Source organism: Gadus macrocephalus, chromosome 8 (assembly GCF_031168955.1).
Source record: "Gadus macrocephalus chromosome 8, ASM3116895v1".
Lineage (NCBI taxonomy): Eukaryota > Metazoa > Chordata > Actinopteri > Gadiformes > Gadidae > Gadus > Gadus macrocephalus.
This window is the reverse complement of record NC_082389.1, coordinates 15,761,758-15,781,757: the sequence shown is the minus strand read 5'-3', so window position 1 is coordinate 15,781,757 and position 20,000 is coordinate 15,761,758. Positions and strand designations below refer to the sequence as shown.

The following is a 20,000-nucleotide window of genomic DNA, read 5'->3' as shown; positions in this document are numbered from 1 at the left end:
GTCAGTAGAAATAGGAAGCCGTATTGCATGTAGCATACGTACGTTGCCCCTTGCCAGATTTACAACTTCACCACCGCCAACCTTTTCCTCTCCGACGCTCTCATTTCCCGTCTCTCACTGCCCATCACTGCTAAAACGTTGCGCAAACTACGCAAACTCTGAAAAAAAATGCAGTTAGGCAAATAGGACTGACCTGTGGCCGAAGCACTGTGTATCTAGAAGAGAAAACCAAAGAACCAAAGATCAATAAAAGCACTGCACTACTGTTCTGTTAAATAGTTTGAAAGGGATCTCATAGTATAGTTTTCATAGTATAGGAAAACTTTGTTACACACCAAAACAGAATATAATTGATACATTAACGTTCAGACATGCATGCACTTCAAAGGCCTACCTGCATCAGAAAAGGCATAACAAAAGTTAAATATGAATTCCATCTCTTATCCATGTTTGTTTTCCTTCCTGTCCTTGTCTCCCAGACTTAATGAGTTCAATCCGTATTCAGGAGCTGCTGGACAGCAGGACTTCTGAATCCTATGGAGGCTGGGTGCAGGTACATCAGCTGTATGGGAGCCAATCAGCACGTCTAAGCTGAGGATGGGTATCACCTCGTGCCTCTGGGCTAACTGTTATTCTGAGAAGGAAATAACTCATAGAACCTGAGGTGTTTGGGGAGAGAATAGGAAGGGGGCTCTCAATTCCTGATATGTCTGTTATTGGAAACGACTGGGTCTAGGATAAAATACTGAACTCTGTCTGAGCAAAATGATAAGATGCGTGGACATGAAGGAATAGTTGTTATTTTATGTTATATTGATGATTATATATGTGTGGTTCATTCTGGTTTCACTGTCACAAAAAGATTGTGGACAATTATTACGTAATTATGTCATAAATTAAGTTTTAATATTTAACTTGTGAAGTGAAGTTTAAAGATAAAGCTCTAGACTGTGTGTTAAGTGTCATTCACAGTCGGGCAATTGATTGTCTGTTGAGAGTTTGGAATGGTTGCATGTAGATACTAGCTTTACAAACAGGGAATTAGTCAGAGGGACATATTTATACTAATAATATATGATAATTATGTATTGGCCTATAACATGATATAGTAAATATATATATATATATATAGTATATATATATAATTGTACATGTTTTATACATATACTGTACATTCTTCGTAGGGACGGATGAAATATGTGGTGTTGGTTGGTGCAGATCCAGGGACCAACCAGCACCAGGGCCTTTCACTCGATGTGGGCCGCTGCAGGCAGGCAGCCAATGGAGTCAGGTGTGCAGTGGCCTGACCGTGTGCTCGCTCAGGGTGGTGGAGCACCTGAGGAGAAGGAGCTGGGCTTAGTGTTCGGCCAGGAGCCGTCTGACCTCCTGAATGTTGCACAGGGGGGATTCTGAAGCACCGTGAGGCTGAGGTCTGGCAGACGTTGGCTGATCGTCGATCTCGACCCCCAGGTTCACTGTAATGTAGCGTGGGGTAGTGGGTCCTCGCGGGATGGCAAGAAAGCCCATGCCTCTTATCTGTCTCCGTCTGGGGGAAGGTGCACGGGTCAAGCACCAATCGATGACGAGAATGCAGTGTCGATGACGATACATTTGGGTATCATCGGCATAGCTATGTTAGAGCCCATTGGAGGATGCACTACAGAAATGGAAAGGCCCAAGAATCAACCAAAACATGCATTTTATATATATAAATATATAAAAGTATATATATATATATTTTTTTTTTATACATAGGTTGGATACTTTATCCAATCTTTATGACCTGGCTGTAAATCCTTGTGCAACCTTCTATCCATTTCAACATATGAAAAATATCGAATAAGCGATTACTGTGCCGCAACATCACGTATAATAATCTGTCATGGTGAACCACCTAATCAGAATAAAAACAAAATGCCCTGGGGCTTTCCTGTGCACAATACACAATATCCATTTCATAACCGTAGTCCTCCCCGCTCTACAGTTTATGTTATGTGGAATACGATAGCACCTTGCAAGCTACACATTGTACACTTTGTGACAATGCAGGCTGCTCACAATGGGACTTCTGCCAGGACTGATCTGGTGGTCTACGCCCACATGAGGTAAGCAGCTCCTCGGGTATGCAAATCCCAATGGTGACATGAATCCTTAGAGTTGTCGGAAAACACCTACACACAGACACACACACACACACACACACACACAGACACACACACACACACACACACACACACACACACACACACACACACACACACACACACACACACACGCACACACACACACACACACACACACAGACACACACACACACACACACACACACACACACACACACACACACACACACACACACACACACACACACACACACACAAAGACACACACACTCACACACATATTGGGTTCTCTTGGAATTGAAATTTTTCAAACTAGTATCACCTTGGGTACATGTCTCACCGAAGTGTATTGTCCCGCTGAAACACGGCAGGATTGAGGAAATGATCAGAAACACATCTGAAATATGTTGATATTCATCCGTTATGAAGCCTGTGTAAATGAAAAAGGTCCTGCAAGCCTGATAACCAGATTAAAGAAAATCGGTTGGCACTATTAAGTTAACATTTTAGCAACTGTGGTGTTGCCTACGTAAATGTGAAATTTTGCTTAGATCTAAACTAACATTACACTGGTACACAATATATTTATTTTTTATCTTATGTAATTGTGTACATACATGTACAGATACAGTCCAATGGTTGGGGTACTCACTTCCAAGGAAATCTTTTTTTAGGTATGAAACCCAATATCCGCAGTCCAACATTAGTCATACTTGAGCATGCCTGCTCATTGATGACACCTCTCTCTTGCTTAAAATATCATTAAGTGTCTGTCAAAGGACAAAATAGTAATAATAATAAATAGCGCCAAATATATTTTATTTAGATCATTTAAAATATGTATTAGCAAAATAATTTAGATAAATAACTTAATATTTATAACCCAGTTAAAGAACAAATCAGAAAGTCCAACAATAAAAACAGGAATGACACCACACAGTATTGTCATGCATAAGAAATGTTGTGCTTTATTTGTGTACAGAGTCACCGGGGATGTCATGAATGCAGTGAATGCAGGCGTTAACATGGAATCGGCTTCCCCAGGTATCTGATCAGACATATCATCCGTAGGGGACACTGCCACACATGATGACTCCAGGCCTTCACCATGGATACTTTCTGCCTATCCACTATTACATTTACCGTCTTCCAAAATCCAACAGCGACCTTTTGAACCCAAGAGGCATCAATGACAGTCCATCCACCAATGGAGGCTTTTCTACTTTGGGAAATATTTTTTTTCTTGATTCTCTTTCGTCGTTATCTTCAAAAGATTCTGTTTGGGATTTTTCCATGGAATTATTGCAGGCCTTTTAATATTCATGATTCTTATTTTCGTTTAAACAATCTTCACCCAATCATAATGTTTATGTTTCAGATTGAATACAGACCGATGTGTAAAATCGTATTTATTGCATTTTGGCTCTGTCTCGGAAAAATAGCAGTTGCAGCTAAACAAAAGGCATGTCTCAACAAACAAGGTGATATTTTAGATATTCTATCTTCACTCTTCACTCTTCAGCTTAGCGTGTAGCAGACGTATCCTTGTGTCCAACTGTTAGGGACAAGAGAGAAAGGAAAGAAGACATCAGCCCGGACAAGTTGACCTGCATACCGAGTTATGGTTTCACCTCTTGGATCGAGCTTCTGTATTTTGTGAGACACAAGGTTCATGAGTTTAAATGAGTTCAAGCCTACTTTGTGTTTTAAAAAACACAAAGAAACCCCCTTTATTTTTTTCTGAATACATACATATATAAATTAACACAGGAATACATAAAATAAGAAATAACTTAATCTTCTACTTGCATTTATCAAAAGCATCTCTAACGTCTTTCAAGGCGGGCCGTCAACAACACAACAGCATTGTCGTTGTTAACACATCAGGGTAAGTCATTCAGGCCGACCACACGTATGTTTCTACACAGCAGCATGTAACATGTGTCACATTGTTTTATTCCACCTCCTATGAAAGCAAGACATGACCCCCAGAGGTCCCCGAGGGGACAGAGAGAGAGGTGTCCTTGTCTAAACAACTTTCCTCCTCTTCTGCTCACACTTTCAACCTTTGTTAAGAGAATCCTATAGATACAGAGTCAATTTAAGGACACACGATACCCTTAATGCTAAAGAGGTTCCCAATGGACCGGTCGTTTTAAAGCAGTTTTAAAGCTTTTTTTAAGTTTTTAAGTTTTTAAAGCTTTTAAGTTCTCTTTACAAATTGCACGTTGGGAGAAGCTTGATGTATGTGTCTCAGCATGTTATATTGCACATGTTTAGTCTGTCCCTTCAGTAGATGCGGCAAAAAAACTAAAAAGTGAAGATGACCAAATAAAACTTACCACATTTAACCTGTACTAACCCTTCCACGGTAGATCGCTGAAGAAAGAAAGAAAGAAAATCCTGAATTAGTGATTTTATTGATTACTTTAAATAAAAAATTAACAGTTTGGCCCCTTAATGTCCGGACACTTACCCATTCCAACGTTGCCCGAGCAAGAGACTGTAGGCATGACAAAACAACACCATTGGTTAATGATCATCCATTCATTCATTTCGTCTTCTGTTTTCACACAGGATAGGGTTTGGTTAAGCCCGACCCCCGGATAAATAAAGCACTATCTGTACCTATCTCCTTAAGCCCAGCCTACACCATGCTTCAATGCTTTACTTTTCCGTCCCTGTCTTACCGGCATACATCCTCTGTGGGCAGAAGCTGACCACGCTGCCGTCGCTGTTGACCGGCGCCACCACCACTGTGTACACGTCGCCGCACGTCACGTTCTGCACGTCACAGTAGCTTCTGGACGGGGCCTGCGTGCACGTGTGGTTGGAGCCCGCGGCGGACACGGCCACCGTGTAGTTCTGGTGGGGCGGCGCGGAGGACCGCCAGGACACCCTCATGGAGTGGTTGGACATCCGATGGAGCTTGACGTGTGTGGGGCAGCAGGCGCCTGGGAGGCAGGGGGTGTGGAAGGGGACGGGGTGAATTAATGAAAATGGGGTGTTGCTATTTATTTTCCTCATTATCATTGGCATAATACTGGATTGGTTACAGTACAATACAAACTTTATATATGAAGCGCTCTTTGTGCAAAGTTGCAAGGCAAGGTGCTTAACAGAACAGCAAAAAATACAGCAGTACAATTTTAAGGTTTACAACTACAACTCACGTGTCTATAATCCAAGGAGAAAGTGTGATGGACTTGTAATTTCTTTACGAACTCCATGGTTCTCTATCCACCTCAGCAAAGTTCCCCATGACACTCAGGTGACATGGGGACATGGGATCAGTGACATAGGACATTGGGGTCGTTCCTCCCGGTTGACGTGCCATGCTGCAGTCAGGAGGACTATGGCGTTGCTTCGTCAACGCTTTTGGTTTCCCGAAATGGCTGTGGATGTTACGCACGTAACAAGAGCTCCAACCAATAACCCAGAGGACTCCTTCAGCCACTCCTGGCCCCCCACCGACCAGGGTCCCACATCACTTTGGATTTTGAGTCATTTTGAGTCAGGAAAGAGCCCTTATTAGGTACCTGGCGTCTTACCAGCCCTCCTCCTGGAGTCGGGATCTGGCAAGGGCTGAGTATGCCCACAATTCCCACCCTGTTGCATCTACTGGTCTGTCCCCTTTTCAATGCTGCCTCGGCTACCAACCCCCTCTGCATGTAGGTTCAGATTTCACACTCATCCGTCAGTATTGTGTCTTACCAGCTGTGTGTGCCAATAAATACCCTGTTATACACGGTGGGTTCGGTGCTTACTGGCTGAGAATCCGCTGTAGCTACAGTTGGACACGTGCCCCGTGCTGCTGATGGCCTCCATGTTCACGCTGTAGTTGGTGCCGCAGGTGATGCATCCCATCAGGCAGTGCGTGCTCATGGTGTGGCACTGGGCGTGGCCCCGCGGCGCGGTCAGGGCCGTCATGTAGGAGCGTGCGCCGAGGCTGGGGCCCCACGTCACGTTGGACATGGCCTGGGTCACCTGCGTCACGCTCAGGTTGGAGGGACAGCAGGGTCCTGGAGGGGCGGGGCGGGAGGTCATAATGCTGAAACTGGAGGCTACGGTGGAAGCTAGCTGGTAACCCGCATCACTGGTTTACCCTGACAACAGCTGTCGCTTTAGGTTGCATTTTAGATAGCGGATAACCTTTGCATTTGTTTTCCTTTCTCTGCCCGTCGCACATATGTTAACGATTGATTGTTCCTCAGTTTTTGTTGAATACTTGATTCTGATTGGTCAATTACTGCATTTACTGACTGTTCATTTTGAATAACAGACCACTGCTTTGAATGTGGCTGTTGCTATGGACACTATTTTCCAATCGTAGAATTGTAAATAGAAATCAAATAAACAAAAAAGAAGGGTTTAATATTTTTCCCAAGTTTCCTAATAATGACCGGCTCGCTGTCCGTTATCCCTCACATATTTCCCTCTCTTTCACACCCAGCCACGCCTCTTGTTCACCTGTTTCCAGAGGAACGCTGAAGCTAGGCAGACTCGGCCCGACGGCGTTGCTGGCCACCGCCACCACCTCGAAGACGGCCCCACAGGGCAGCTGCGTGAGCTCACAGGAAGCGGACTGCGAGTGGCAGTGGTGCGTGTCCATGCGTCCCACCGCCGAGACAGAGTAGTTGGTGCTGGGCCTGTTGGGGGTCGTGTAGTGGACCGTGATGCTGGACTCGCTGGCCTGGGTCAGGTTGTGGATCTGCGGGGTGCACGGAGCTGCAGGAGAGCACAGAGGTGAACTGGGACTCTTAGGGACAGGTGGTGGGGTTGTGCATCGTGCTGCTGCTGTATGTACGGGGTGGGAACATCTGAAGTGGGTCCTTGATTGATGTTGTGTCTAAATAGGCAGTTTGATTGTTTCCATTTTAATGCTTTATTATAGAGAGAGATAGAGAGGAAGGTATGGGAGATGGACGGTGGGGGACATGCAGCAAAGGACACCGGGCAGGATTCAAACCTGGGTCGCTGCGTTCAGCGCTGAGCCTATATGGTATGCCCTCTACCCGGGGCGGCCCACCAAATAGACCGCTTTGACTGTGTATATCTGAGCTACTGTGTGTGTGTGTGTGTGTGTGTGTGTGTCCTCTCTCCCCACTCCCAGCATTACCTGTCTCGTGCTGCTGCTGCGACTGGCAGCTGACGTTGCAGCCCCGTAGCTCGCTGCAGGGCGTGACCACCACTGAGTACTGGGTGTTGCAGCTCAGGTCCGACAGCGCGCACACCGGCGACGTGTCGTTGCAGTGGATCACGCCTTCCGTCTGCACCGCCCGCGTCTCGTAGAGGTCCGCCCCTCGCACCGGCTCCCACTCTATCTCCAGCGTCTCCGTGGAAACCAGCTGCACGGTAACGACCTCTGGACAGCAAGGAACTGGGAAGGCCGAAAAGAGTAAATGTTACTCACAAAGATATAAGCCTAAGCCTATATGCTCCATATTTACATGCATGTGCTTTACTTTTGAGCGGAATGATTACTGGTCGTGAAATCCATTTCTCCCCTCTACTATGTTATGTTCAGGATGTACTTACCCACTGGTATTTACATTTCTACAACTGTATTCTCGTATAGTTGTGGGTCTGTCTGTCTGTCTGTCTGTCTGTCTGTCTGTCTGTCTGTCTGTCTGTCTGTCTGTCTGTCTGTCTGTCTGTCTGTCTGTCTGTCTGTCTGTCTGTCTGTCTGTCTGTCTGTCTGTCTGTCTGTCTGTCTGTCTGTCTGTCGGTTGATCAGTGGGTCAGGGGCTGAGTGGCTGAGTGTGTGTGTTCGTGCCTTTGACCTTTTGTGCGTGTGCATTTGCTTGCATGCGTGTGTGGGCGTGAGCGTGTATGTGCGTGCAGTCGGCCGATCGTACTGGTGGTGTAGTTGGCCACGGCCCCCCAGGGACTGGAGCCGGACGGGTTGTGGGCAAACACGGTGGAGAAGTAGGTGAAGCCGCAGGTGCAGGTGAAGGGGCAGGGCGCGCCCGTGCTGTTGCAGCCCATCTCGATGCCGTCGTCGCGCTTCACGAACACCATGTAGAAGTCAGCCATGGGCGACAGGCTGAAGGCCACCCTGCAGCTGCCGGGCCAGGGCTCCTCCACCCAGATGAGCTCCGGAGGACACGGGTCTGGGGGTGGTGGTGGTACGCAAATAACACAACCATGAGGTACAACAATAGCGTGTCGTGTTAAAGTACCAAAAATATCAAATCAATGAGAATGCATTAAAGTCAATACAGTCATCGGTAGTAGCTGACATTGAGCCATTATGAAATATTATTATTTCCTTTATTTTGAATTGATCCAAAAGCAACAGTACATGTGTGGCAGGGAAATCAAAGCACAGAGGAACAATAGGAATGTGCTATCGGTTAATACTGAAGTACGTAGAAGTAAAGTGTTAATGTTGTGTGTTAAATGTAAGTGCTCACATGTCTGAAAGTCCTCCTCAGCTGAAGGAACACTGGGGCCTGCCGTGTTGGCGGCGGTGACCATGACGGAGAGGTTCTGACCGCACACCAGCGGGGATATGATGCAGTAGTTTAGGCTCAAGCTTTGATGAGGAGTGCAGTTCTGCCCAGTGCTGGATTCAACAAAGTAGGTGTCAGCACCTTTAGAGTGCCCAAAGTACACCCTGACGGCCGGCACCCGAATTTGCCCAATGGCCAGCAGAACCTCCACCGGCTTCGGGGTCGGGGGACCTGGAGAGGGCCACATTTTTTTTACATTCCATCAGAATGCATCATGGGATTTTTTAATGTGACACTCCATATTGAGAGGCCTCAAGACTGTTGTAGCCTACTGTAGTACGGTCAAATCCTAAATGAACATAATTATACAGTATGCATGTTAGACGCTTTCCCAGTTTCCAACTCAACAAGGTCTCCCAAAAACGACCCAAATCGTTTCACGGCTGAATCACCAAAGCACCATAACCATACCGACAGGATAACAAAACTTCCAATGCTACTATGCTTCCAAAATGGAGGCGGTCATCGCGATGTGTAGGGCACGAGCCCTACACATAAGCCCTTCCCCTGCCCGGTTCTCTCGCTCTGCTTACGTGTGATCTGGCAGGTGCGGCTGTGGTCTCCGGCCCGCCCGTACTGATCCGAGGCGGTGGCCTTGATGCAGTAATATGTGCCGGGGCTCAGGCCGTCGAAGGTGAAGGAGGTCTGGTTGGTGATGAAGGCGATGAGATTGTTGGTGCTCGGTGTCTGGAAGATGTAGAGGGAGTAGAACGCGGCGTGCTCCACCGGGGGCCAGCTCGCATAGATGGTGCTGTTGGTCTCGGAGATAGTGGCCAGCTGCGGAGCCGTCACCACTGCAGGGCAGGGAGTAGACGCGGACACCCGTCAGTACAGGGGACACGTTGAGTCAGAGAGTGCGTACGGTGGATGCTTTACTCTTTTTTCATCTTTGGTTCATTGTTACTGTGAAACATCTAAAGGGTATAATTTAGGATACGCTAACGACATGCTGGGCTTCCTAGCCCTGGCACTGTGGATGCCTGGCTTTACCAGTTGCTCTACCAGTTACCTTGCTATACCAGTGGAGCCAGACAGGGAAGGACAGAGGGAAAACATGGGGGGGGGGGGGGGGGGGAATGATCAGACCATTGTTGTAGAGAATAAACTATCTGATCATTAAGAAGATCTTGGAGGAGGCTTTGGAGATGAAGGGGGGTGAAGACCATGGATGAACTGAATTTTTTAATCAATCTGGGTGATCATTCACCATTCATCATCTTTCTACTCAAATAATGAGTTAAAAAGATTGAACAAAAAATAAAGTGCTCCCTCTCCCCTCCCACACACTTACCACACAGAGGTGTGGTAAGGTGGAATCAATTTCCCCCTGCGATCCTGTTACGTCCAGCATTGCTTGGGGAGAGGAGACAACCCAGTTCTCAAGGTCTCCCTTTTCATGTTCTTGGGCATGCAAAAGGATGTATGCGGTTTCCCCTCACTGTGTTTGTCTGCCAGAATTAAACACTGAGACAATAAGGTGGTGACACGATACCCTCATTCTGCTGGCGGATTGAGATGCCGATGTATTGTCTTACAGAAATGATCGAGGCTGCGTTTCAATAGTCTCGTGCATTATCACCTGTCTGTCGACAGATTTTTTATTATTTTTTATCTTTTCTGGACCTGTGAAGGCAAAGCTTGTAATATAGGTCCGTTGATACACCTTGCATTCAACAGGTGCTGATTTTCATTTTCAAATTAGATTTCAAGGTTCTATGTGTAAGAATCAGCGATACCTCCTCATTACTGGCCCCTTTGGCCGATAAGTGAACTGCAAGCTAGCTCCCTGAGCGGACGCAATAACCATCATAATCTCATGCTAGTTATAACCATTAATAACTGTTGTACAAGTGACAAAGTTACAAAGGTTTTGCAATGATCGGCAGTTGGAAGTCACTTCCTCTTTTCCCAACAAAACCAGCCCAGTTTAAATATAATAGAAATCAGCTCACAGGCGGTTCTACACAACGGAGAGAGATGGCCATGGTCTAATTTTTAAGTTACATAACTACCTGTTCATATATTAGCAATTTAAAGCAATTTATGCATTCATGCAATTCCGACACGTAGTCCCTTTAATGTAATGCTATGTGTATACTGGCTGGGCTCATAATGTGATGTCGGCCCATTGGTTTATCAGGAATGCGTCGCCTGTCGACGAGCGGGACCAATCATGACAGTCTGTACCTGTCCTGAGCTCGTAGTTGTATGAAGGCTGGCTCCGCCCACCGGCGTTGACGGACATGACACTGAGCGTGTAGTCGGTGAAGGGATCGAGCCCCTGGATCGTGCCCGGGGACTTGGCGACGGCCGTCTCCTCAAAGAAGTCGTCCACGTCGGACATGGCCCTCAGGATGTATCCGGTGGCCCCCGTCACATTGTTGAACTCCACGGTGATGCTGCTGCTCTGCTTTGAGTAGGCCAGTGTGATCTCTGGCACCTCAGGAGCTGCAGGGGTCAGAGGTCAGAAACACTGATTTGTACACAGCAATGATGAAAGTAAAAGACATTCGGATCGTCATTAGACAGCCAATCCGACAAGGGGCATCGTATCGACACGCTGGGTTGAGCCAGGGAGGGTAAAGTGTGTCGGGTCAGGTCAGCTGACCTGTGAGCGCCTCCTCCGTCCCGATGGTGCTGAGGACGTTGAGCTCATCGTCCATCGCATCGACCTGCATGGTGTATACCGTGTTGGCGGACAGGGTGTTGAGGCCTCCGACAGCCATGTTGCCGTTGAACGTGGAAAAGGCGGTAGAATGTCCCGGATTGAGCTGGGGCGTGGCCTGGACCCTGTAGTGGCTGGCGCCGGGGTACGCTGGCCACTGCATGGTCACACTGTAAGACGTGACCGTGTACACGGACACTGTAGAGCAGACAGGAGGAGGATTTAGTGGGACAGGATCTGTAATATTTAACAATTATTCGCCGAAGGCGAAGTGAATAGTGGGGAATAGCCTATTCCCCACTATTCACGGAGCCTGAGGTGAATAATTGTTCTAGTATATGCTACACGTTAACACTCCAAAAATAAACTAGATAACACCTTTTGCCGGGATTTATTTGTTTTTATTAGCAAACAAAGTGGGACATTTTTGCGATGAAAACAATATCCAGAGTTTGCGATTTCAATCATGGGATATTGCCCAATATCCCGATTAGAACCAATCAAATTGCGCCATCTTAGGAGGTTCACATGTAGCATATGCTAATTATGTGTATAAATAGATACATGTGCATATTCATAGGTCATGGAGTCATGTCCCTACTACAAAAACGTATGTGATAGCCTTGACAAACAATGACCCTCTAATGTTGCAGCAAAGTGTTGTGAAGCAAAGAGTAAAGAGCAGTTAATTTACCATGATGATGATGATCTGCAGTGCAAATCTGAAAATAAAATGTACAAAATTATTAACTTCCAAAACATTACATAAAAGTGGAAATCAATTCTAAGAGAAAAAATAAGGGACATACCAACATCACAGGAACATAGTTTCAACAGTAAAGAGCCATTTGAGTGCCGGTATCTGCCATTATGAGACCCCTGAGGCAAATGACCCCTTGTATCATATTGTCAGCGTGTGAGGGGCAGCCGACTGCACATTACCATCACTCAGCACAGATTTCAGAGCTGCACAGGGCGGGTATTTATTTCAGGTCCGAATGAATTTGTCTATTGAGCTAAGGTTCTGCATGCCACACACACTTGTTGACAGCAGTTGTGATACTCAAAAGAGCCTGTGTTCTCCAATTTCCGCACACAATACACAATGAACAGTACAATATTACACAAAAATAAAAGGAACACCCTTGGATTTACCGAAGATTTTTGACAATTTCACGATTCCCCCAACATTATACTTTTAAAGATGCATGACTCTATCCACCGAATAATGACTTTAATCTTCTTACCTGTGACAAACCCAGCAGCAGGAACAGTGCACGCATCCTTAAACCTGTACCTGCCATGTCTTATGTGAAGTATTTCTTAACCAGAGAGAGTGTGCCTCCGGGCTGTTGATCTTCTTGTCTTTGACCTTTGGCAAGGGGAGCTCATCCTTAAATTTAACTTAATATATTTTTTTCTTCCTTCATACGGCCGTTTCTTTATTGTTTCAGCAAATCAGCACTAACCAGAGAGCCCGAATGTTAGAATCCTCCTCCTCTGGGATTTAGGGTCAGCCTATCAGGAGAGAGGAGGTATGTCTCTCTGCGGTTCTTGTACGTATCTCTAGTTTTTCATATTTTCACATATTTCAACAAAACATAAATATATGCAGATATCCATTATAACTTCATTTGACTTTTTTTTTATCTGCATCCACCCCCACCTGATACCTCTGATAAATGACATAGATTTGATCAACTTTAGTTTAATTAAATATGATTTATTTTTGTTTAATCGTGTGGCTTAATCTGCAGAGTTTAATTTTCCTAATAGCTTGTAAGTGGATGAAACACTTTCACATTGCTTGAAGAGAAATATGTCAGGTATCCATACATACCTGTATGTTTCCATCATAACCACTTGCAACAACATATGGATATATATATGATATACGGCAGCAATTTCATCATTTTTCATAATGGCAAATAATACATTAATTGTTCTACAGTCCAATCATTTGGAAAGGATATAGATCCAGATTCAATGTGGAAACTGCATCATGAGCAAATAATAGCGAGTGTTTATTAAACATAAAAACACAAATAAAAATAACTGAGACAAAATTGACGCACTTTACCATCGTATCCATTTTACCACCACTGTTAAAACCAACAAGCCACAGATGCAACTGCATGCTAGTTACAGAATGAAGTAAAACAGTCCAGAGTTACCTGCTTGTGTACGCTTTGCCATTTACAGTGTGAATAATAGTGACGTGATCCCTTGGGACTGTTTTCCTCATCCCTCTATTATGAAGATGGGCTGGGTCAGCCCTTGAACACCAGAGACCTTTTCAAAATATAAACCCAAAAGTAATTTGATCGACTTGACCTAAAAATCTTTCATGCAATCTCTGCTCCCCATTATCCAATGCTTACACTGTACCAATTTTTTACCAATTCTCAGCCAATATTCTCTTCTCCAGTAAGGTGCATTTTTGTGTTAACTCTGTAATTAAAACAATTGATAATTTGATAGTTAGTAATCATTTAGGTAGACTGTGTAATTATTTATTTTTAAAGCCGGTTAATCTTTACTCCCAAATTAACTTAAGGGGGCACTTGATTTGATAATATTTGTATTTGCCTCACTGACCTGACAGCAAGGAGAGAGAAGAAGACATAGAAAGCGAGATAGAGAGAGTGTTTGTGCAAGTGTGCCCCTGATGAAGGAGAGGACATGGTGTCTTGACTCATACGAGTGCCCATCCTATCTGGCCCGGAGGTTTGGGTACAATGGAAGGCTCCATAAAGGACCGCAGAGAACGGGTCAGCCGTGCTGGTGGCATCGTTGTGGGTGTGAATGATACCCCGGCAGAACAACAACAGGGTCAACTGAGGAACAAAACAATGGAGAGTGAGGAGTCTCGTATCACAGCACCTGCTCATTTAGTATCTAGGACCCACAGGCTATCGGGGCTGGACATGTGAGGCATCGAATGAGCAATTTAGCTTTAAGCAGGAACCAAAGACGATACTTAGCGGGGAAATCTGAATGGGAATTTTTCAGAAATGTAATATTGCCACTCTGACCTATTTTTTTGCATTCATTCAATGTTTGCGCCTTTGGTCTATCTATATAAATATGTATACATACGTGTATACATATTTAGATCCAGTTGCATGCTGGGAAACTGGGGGGTCATGTGACCTGTACATGGCACAGGGCACCCTGGCGGGGTGTATTGACAATATTGTATTGGAGATTGCTTCATTTACCAAGTGACCTCGTGACCCCGCATCTAAAGTTAAAAAAAGAAGAAGCCAGCATCCTGGTGCACTTTCATTATGACTGTATGAAGGTTTTTTATTAAGAAACAACATTAAAATGCATTCCCTTTCTATTTCAAGATTTCTGATTTGTAATGTGATTGCGATTGTGATGTTTTTCTATACATACAACATTAGAACTGCAAATTAAATACAACATTTAATTAATAAGAACAGGTAAAATAATCACATATAATAAGCACATCAAAATATATTTAAATAAATTACTATATGGTAAAAAAGGTAAATGTTACACATTTTACTTATATTCCAGGGATATATCCTAAAGGGGACCTGTCACGCTCTGAAGAAGAGAATAATGCTTCATATTGGGGTTGGGAAAAAAGTATGGTCTGCAACATCCACTCTGTTTCGACCATTGAGTCATTATTCCAAATCGGACCAATGGAGAAAGCAAATCCAATGAGTTAGAAGGGCCCAATTGTTTTGCGAAAAACATGCAGAAACCGAGTTGATGTTGATGCTTTCACAACACTCGTATAAAGCATTACTCTTTTACTTGAATAAAGCGACCCTGATGGTTACCCTTAGCTGTTGTTCAACTTGACGAAGTGATTCAGTAGCCCGCCGTGTCACAGGGCGTTCCCTCTTCTGCCCCCTAGTGGCCGCGCATGCTGCGGCCTCCTATGGAGCTGAGCCTTAGCCAGGTCTGCCGAGAGGCTCTTGGCCATGCGGTCAGTGGTCCTCTTCATACTGCGCGCCGCCTCAATAGCCCGGTCCAGAGTCCGGTTCATCTCTTCCTCCTAGCCCAATACAACAGACACGGTTGCTGAGTCGAAATTCATTTAATCCTTCCCGATATAGTGCACTATTCAAAGTGTCACCATTTTATAATGCTTGACTGCTTCCCATACAGTGCGCACAACTTAGTAGCCAAAATGTAGGCCTACTGTTAAAATGTACAACTGACCGCAAAGCATCCTTTGAGCAATATGCTCTTACCACTAGCCTACTTGCTTCTTAATTATGTAGCCTAATTCTTAGCTTCCTGCGCTTTGGACAAAGGATCTGTTAAATTAAAGTATAGTAAAAAGTAAGTGAAAAGTCAAATTCATCAAAATTAGTGCATTGCATCATGTTTCAAATCAGTTACTATTTCCACTAAAAAAGAAAAACATCTTTCTCTATTTCCAAATAAGTGCCACGTGGCATTGTTAACCCTTTTTCCTCATCCTTGTTATGACTATTGTGTATCTGTTTAGGCTCTCTGCGGGCCTCACCGCGGCTGGGCTCCCCTCTCATGTAGGTTACATCGGTGGGCCGCTGAAACCCATACTGCTGATCTATAGAGAATGACGTGCTGAGAGACTGGTGCTCTCACCTTGCTCCCTCCGCGTCGGGCCGTTCTGTCTGTCCTCAGACACTCCAACGCTGGCGACGGCGTGCGCTGGAAGAACACGTTGCTGGGCAACAGCGCGGAATCCGATTGAACGGAGCGCTTCCGCTGGTTGGATGACGACTGCATCGCCTCGCCCACTTTATAACTATATGTGTTGTGGTTGTTTTCATGTGATGAGGTGTGATGCAAAACAGAAGAGGAAGATGAATTCATTTTTTTTTATCTCTATTTCTAAATGATTATGAGCGCACTGATACGAGTGAGCAGCAGTCACCTGGCCGGGAGGCTGCAGGAGGAGGTGTAGTTGACCTGGAGGAGCGGCTTGTGGAGAGGTGGAGGAGACAGGGGAGACAACTTCTCTTTGGAGTGCACTCTCCTCACCTCCTTCCCTGATAAGGAACACATCGATAGGAGTTTGAACCGTGCTACACAGCTAGATCTTCGGTCGGGTAAAGAGCTGCATCCCGTTCGGATGTTTGAAGGGAATTTGGGGACGAAAGCAACTGCAACACTGACCTCTGTAGGCATGTCTTTTGCCTTGTGGTGCCCTGGGCAGCTCAGAACACAGGTAGAGACTACTGCTGCTCCCTCTACTGTCCCCTACTGGTGCATTGTTGAACTGCAGCATCACCTTGGAGTCATCTGCCTGACCACTATCTGGAAGTGGGGAAATGATCATGTATTACCAAGTATTTGTTTGCGCCCCTGTGCGTATGTGTTTGAAAGAGAGAGAGCGTGTGAGAGAGTGAGAAAGATAGGTGCGCTTTTGTGGGAAAGAGAGATATGTGTTTTATTGTGAGAAAGAGAGAGTGAGAGAGATGGACTGAACACACTGAAGATGCTAACAAACTGCCATATCTGTTGGGAGAAATACAACAATGTGCAATAGCAGCAGGAAGAATCGTGACATGTTGTGATGAGAGAAGGACCTAAAACTCCCCATAAACAGACTCATGCCACTTTGAAGGAGCATTCCCATGGGATCAATAAAGTGTCTATCTTATCTTTAACACTCACACATCATTGTAAGTAGGTAACAGCACTCTGTTCACAATGATTCCATTATTGCACATATCTCCCCTCTGTAAATACAGTGTATCTTTAATGTATCTGTTTATAGGAGAAACTGGACTACTTATACCCTATTTATACCCAGTATTCCACATTTTACTTTATTACTTTATATATTAAGTATTTAATATTCAACTTCTTGATGTGTATATATTTGGTTTTAATTTTTTGAGAGAGAGAGAGAGAGAGAGAGAGAGAGAGAGAGAGAGAGAGAGAGAGAGAGAGAGAGAGAGAGAGAGAGAGAGAGAGAGAGAATTGAATTGAATTGACAGAGAGAGAGAGAGAGGTGTGCTTCACCTTTACTCTTGCTCTGCTCCATGTCCGTTGAGATCCAGTCCTCTAACTTCCACTGACTGGAGCCAGGCTGGCTCCCATCCTCCCGGCTGCCCAAGGACTTCAACCCACTACAAAGCCCACAGGACCATTATTACCAAGACACTTTGCACTATTCAGCCAGACACACAAACTCCTCTACTCATGTATGAACATCAGGTACACTATGTGCAGTATGTCTCTCTACCGGTGGTGGGTTATCCGGGCTTGTCGGGTTTTGGACTGGCGGTCCAGGTTGAACTTAGAGGTGAGATAGTCCATCTTCTGAGCTAGATGGGGGAGCTGGACCAAACCATCCTCTAGGTCCTTCTTCAGCTGGGACATCTCCCTTTGCAGGGCCACCAGGGCCTCGCTTGAACACACACACAGAAACACACACACACGCACACACAGACACATACACACACAGACACGCGCACAAACACACACACTCACACACACGCACACAGACACACACATACACAAAGCTGTTTTAAGCCACTCACTGGAACGTTTTGTATTTTCGTAATGTATTTGCTAATAGCTGCGGAAACAAGCGTCCTGTTTCTTTATTCGTTGCCATCCACAGACCTGTTGCAGGAGCAAGAGTGCAGTCGGTCCAATCCCAGGGGAGCCTGCATGGCTGTGCTGAGGCTGGGCTCTGATAGGTGGTGCTTAACCTGGTTGCTACGGAACTGGCGGAGATGATCTGGTGGGGGGGCGGGGTCAGTGTATTTGATCAGCCAATCAACATGCTTGTTTGTGTACCTCCCTGTCCACTTGTAGAATGTGCGCCGCCTCACCCTGGCGCCTGATTGGCCTCTCCTTGGCGGTGCTCTCCACCCACCGCGCCACCGCTGTAGCCGCCCCACAGCCGGGCGCGTCGGTGTGTTTGTGGGCGGCGTCTGATTGGCCGGCGGTGGGCCGGCTGCTCCTCCCCCTGGGTTGCTCTGCGGGGGCGGGGGGGTGGACGGCGGTCTGCAGGTTGGAGCTGGAGTCCTCGCTGTCCGAGGCACTCAGGCCATCGCTGTGAGGATGCACCACAACGGCATCGCTGAGGACATGAAAGAAGTGTTTTCAACCACAGGAATATATCTTGCTATTGTCCCCTGGGTCATGCCTGCAATAAGATTCAATTCAGGGTTATAGCATAGAAAAACAATGCTTTGTTTTGTGGATAAATTCCTTCTGATTGTGTTTGTACAATCCAGCATAGGGAAATTGGATCTACCAAATTGTTTTTGGTAATTACTCAGTTCTTCTTGCCCTCCAGGCAAGAATGCAAGGTGCATTTAGTAGCCTCACCTCTGTGCGAGTAGTTCTGACTGGTATATTCCTACGCCTGGTTGAAGCAGGTCAGAGCTCCCAAATCCACTGTCAGTTTCTGGGCTGACGATCCTCTGCAGCGCATGAAAGCACATCAACATCATTACATGACAGTACAATATGGAACTACACAATACACGACTACAGTAACAACATATTTGATACATATTTATAAAAAAGAGATTGAATAACAACAGTTATCCACAGATACACTGTGAATAATTAATTTATAGAATACCTTCTCAGGTTGGGCCATGTGACCCAAATAGAGCCCAAAATAATACTAGCCTTTTCTTTTTCACAACTAACTTTTTAAAGTGACAAACTCTGAAGATCTCTGTTTAATTCTCTTTGGCGGCACCCATGGTAAAAAAAACGCCTCTACACGCGAGTGGGTTGAAGAGCGAGTCTGTTGCAGCAGCTCCACAACACCCTGTATGGCGGAGCAACAACAGCTGGGAGATTGAAGACACATCATGTACTGTGCACCACTTTGGATTTGTGATTTGAATGCATGGCTGGAATGCTGCCACCAACACCCAGTTTGTAACCTTCATAATGCTCCAAATGATCAGTGGGCCATTGTCTCAATCACCATTATGTTTCCTCATCCAGCGATAGTGACTTAAATAACATTTTATATAAATGAGCAACTTTGGAGATCTTCAAGATTGCCACTTTAATATGAGACAAAAGCTGTGGACTCAGATGGGGAGTACCGTACCCAACAATGCAGCCACTGACCTGTGATAGGCATAAGCTTTGGGTCTCTGAAGCATTCGAGGAAGAGAAACACTCCACCGCCGGGCTATCACTAGAAGCTAGGCTATCGCTAGCATCCAGGCTATCAATAGCAACAAGGCTGTAGCTAGCATCTAGGCGTTCATTAGCAGCCTGACTGTCATTAGCAGCCAGGCCATTGCTATCGGCCAGCTCCCACTCACTGCCCGCGCTCAGGGTACTGTCCTGGGTGAAAAGACTGAAATAAAGACAAACAAACAGACAAACATTTGTATTATATGATATTCTCTAACTATACATTAAACTAGATTTTGTATTAATATCCAATTTAAGCAAAGAACGTTAACTCCAAACTTTCCCTCTGCTTTAGACATTGTAGCCACACAACTCAGAGGAGACAGCAAAACTGTATATATTGGCACTGTATTTATGGGATAAGTAACGAGGAATAACACACTAAGACAAAAAATGGCAGAGAATGCGCAAATTGATTCTCTAGGCCTGTTGTAGATTGACCACAGCAACACTGCGGTCAGCATTGAATGCTTTCTCACTTGGATTGCGGTGCGTTAGAAAGTAAGTGCAGATATATTATTCAATAGGGATCAAATACAG

At 45.3% G+C, this 20,000-nt stretch overlaps 3 protein-coding genes across 6 annotated transcripts in view; all 3 read right to left on the bottom strand.

Annotated features, from left to right (window-relative positions):
* LOC132462315 (uncharacterized) overlaps window positions 1-512 on the bottom strand; it is a 3,273-nt gene extending 2,761 nt beyond the window's left edge. The window contains exons 1-2 of the mRNA XM_060057804.1: window positions 395-512; window positions 194-215 (exon numbers count right to left, since the gene is read on the bottom strand). Of these exons, the coding sequence (XP_059913787.1) occupies window positions 194-215; window positions 395-448 (76 nt within the window). The 5' untranslated portion in view covers window positions 449-512. The remainder of the gene's footprint in view (window positions 1-193; window positions 216-394) is intronic.
* Window positions 513-3,683: 3,171 nt separating this feature from the next.
* fndc7a (fibronectin type III domain containing 7a) lies at window positions 3,684-12,814 on the bottom strand. The gene is made up of 11 exons (XM_060059414.1): window positions 12,551-12,814; window positions 11,998-12,025; window positions 11,247-11,501; window positions 10,826-11,086; window positions 9,172-9,432; window positions 8,540-8,809; window positions 7,982-8,236; window positions 7,243-7,503; window positions 6,594-6,851; window positions 5,891-6,145; window positions 3,684-5,077 (listed from the first exon to the last, which is right to left on the bottom strand). Exons 1-11 carry the CDS (start codon window positions 12,605-12,607, stop codon window positions 4,791-4,793), a joined length of 2,448 nt encoding a protein of 815 aa, XP_059915397.1. The 5' UTR covers window positions 12,608-12,814; the 3' UTR covers window positions 3,684-4,790.
* Window positions 12,815-14,583: 1,769 nt separating this feature from the next.
* LOC132463341 (microtubule organization protein AKNA-like) overlaps window positions 14,584-20,000 on the bottom strand; it is an 11,745-nt gene continuing 6,328 nt past the window's right edge. For all 4 annotated transcript variants that reach the window (XM_060059411.1, XM_060059409.1, XM_060059412.1 and 1 more), the window contains exons 12-21: window positions 19,389-19,623; window positions 18,624-18,718; window positions 18,122-18,372; window positions 17,910-18,027; window positions 17,527-17,691; window positions 17,304-17,410; window positions 16,452-16,592; window positions 16,210-16,324; window positions 15,918-16,080; window positions 14,584-15,339 (exon numbers count right to left, since the gene is read on the bottom strand). In XM_060059411.1, the coding sequence (XP_059915394.1) occupies window positions 15,169-15,339; window positions 15,918-16,080; window positions 16,210-16,324; window positions 16,452-16,592; window positions 17,304-17,410; window positions 17,527-17,691; window positions 17,910-18,027; window positions 18,122-18,372; window positions 18,624-18,718; window positions 19,389-19,623 (1,561 nt within the window). In that variant the 3' untranslated portion in view covers window positions 14,584-15,168. The remainder of the gene's footprint in view (window positions 15,340-15,917; window positions 16,081-16,209; window positions 16,325-16,451; window positions 16,593-17,303; window positions 17,411-17,526; window positions 17,692-17,909; window positions 18,028-18,121; window positions 18,373-18,623; window positions 18,719-19,388; window positions 19,624-20,000) is intronic.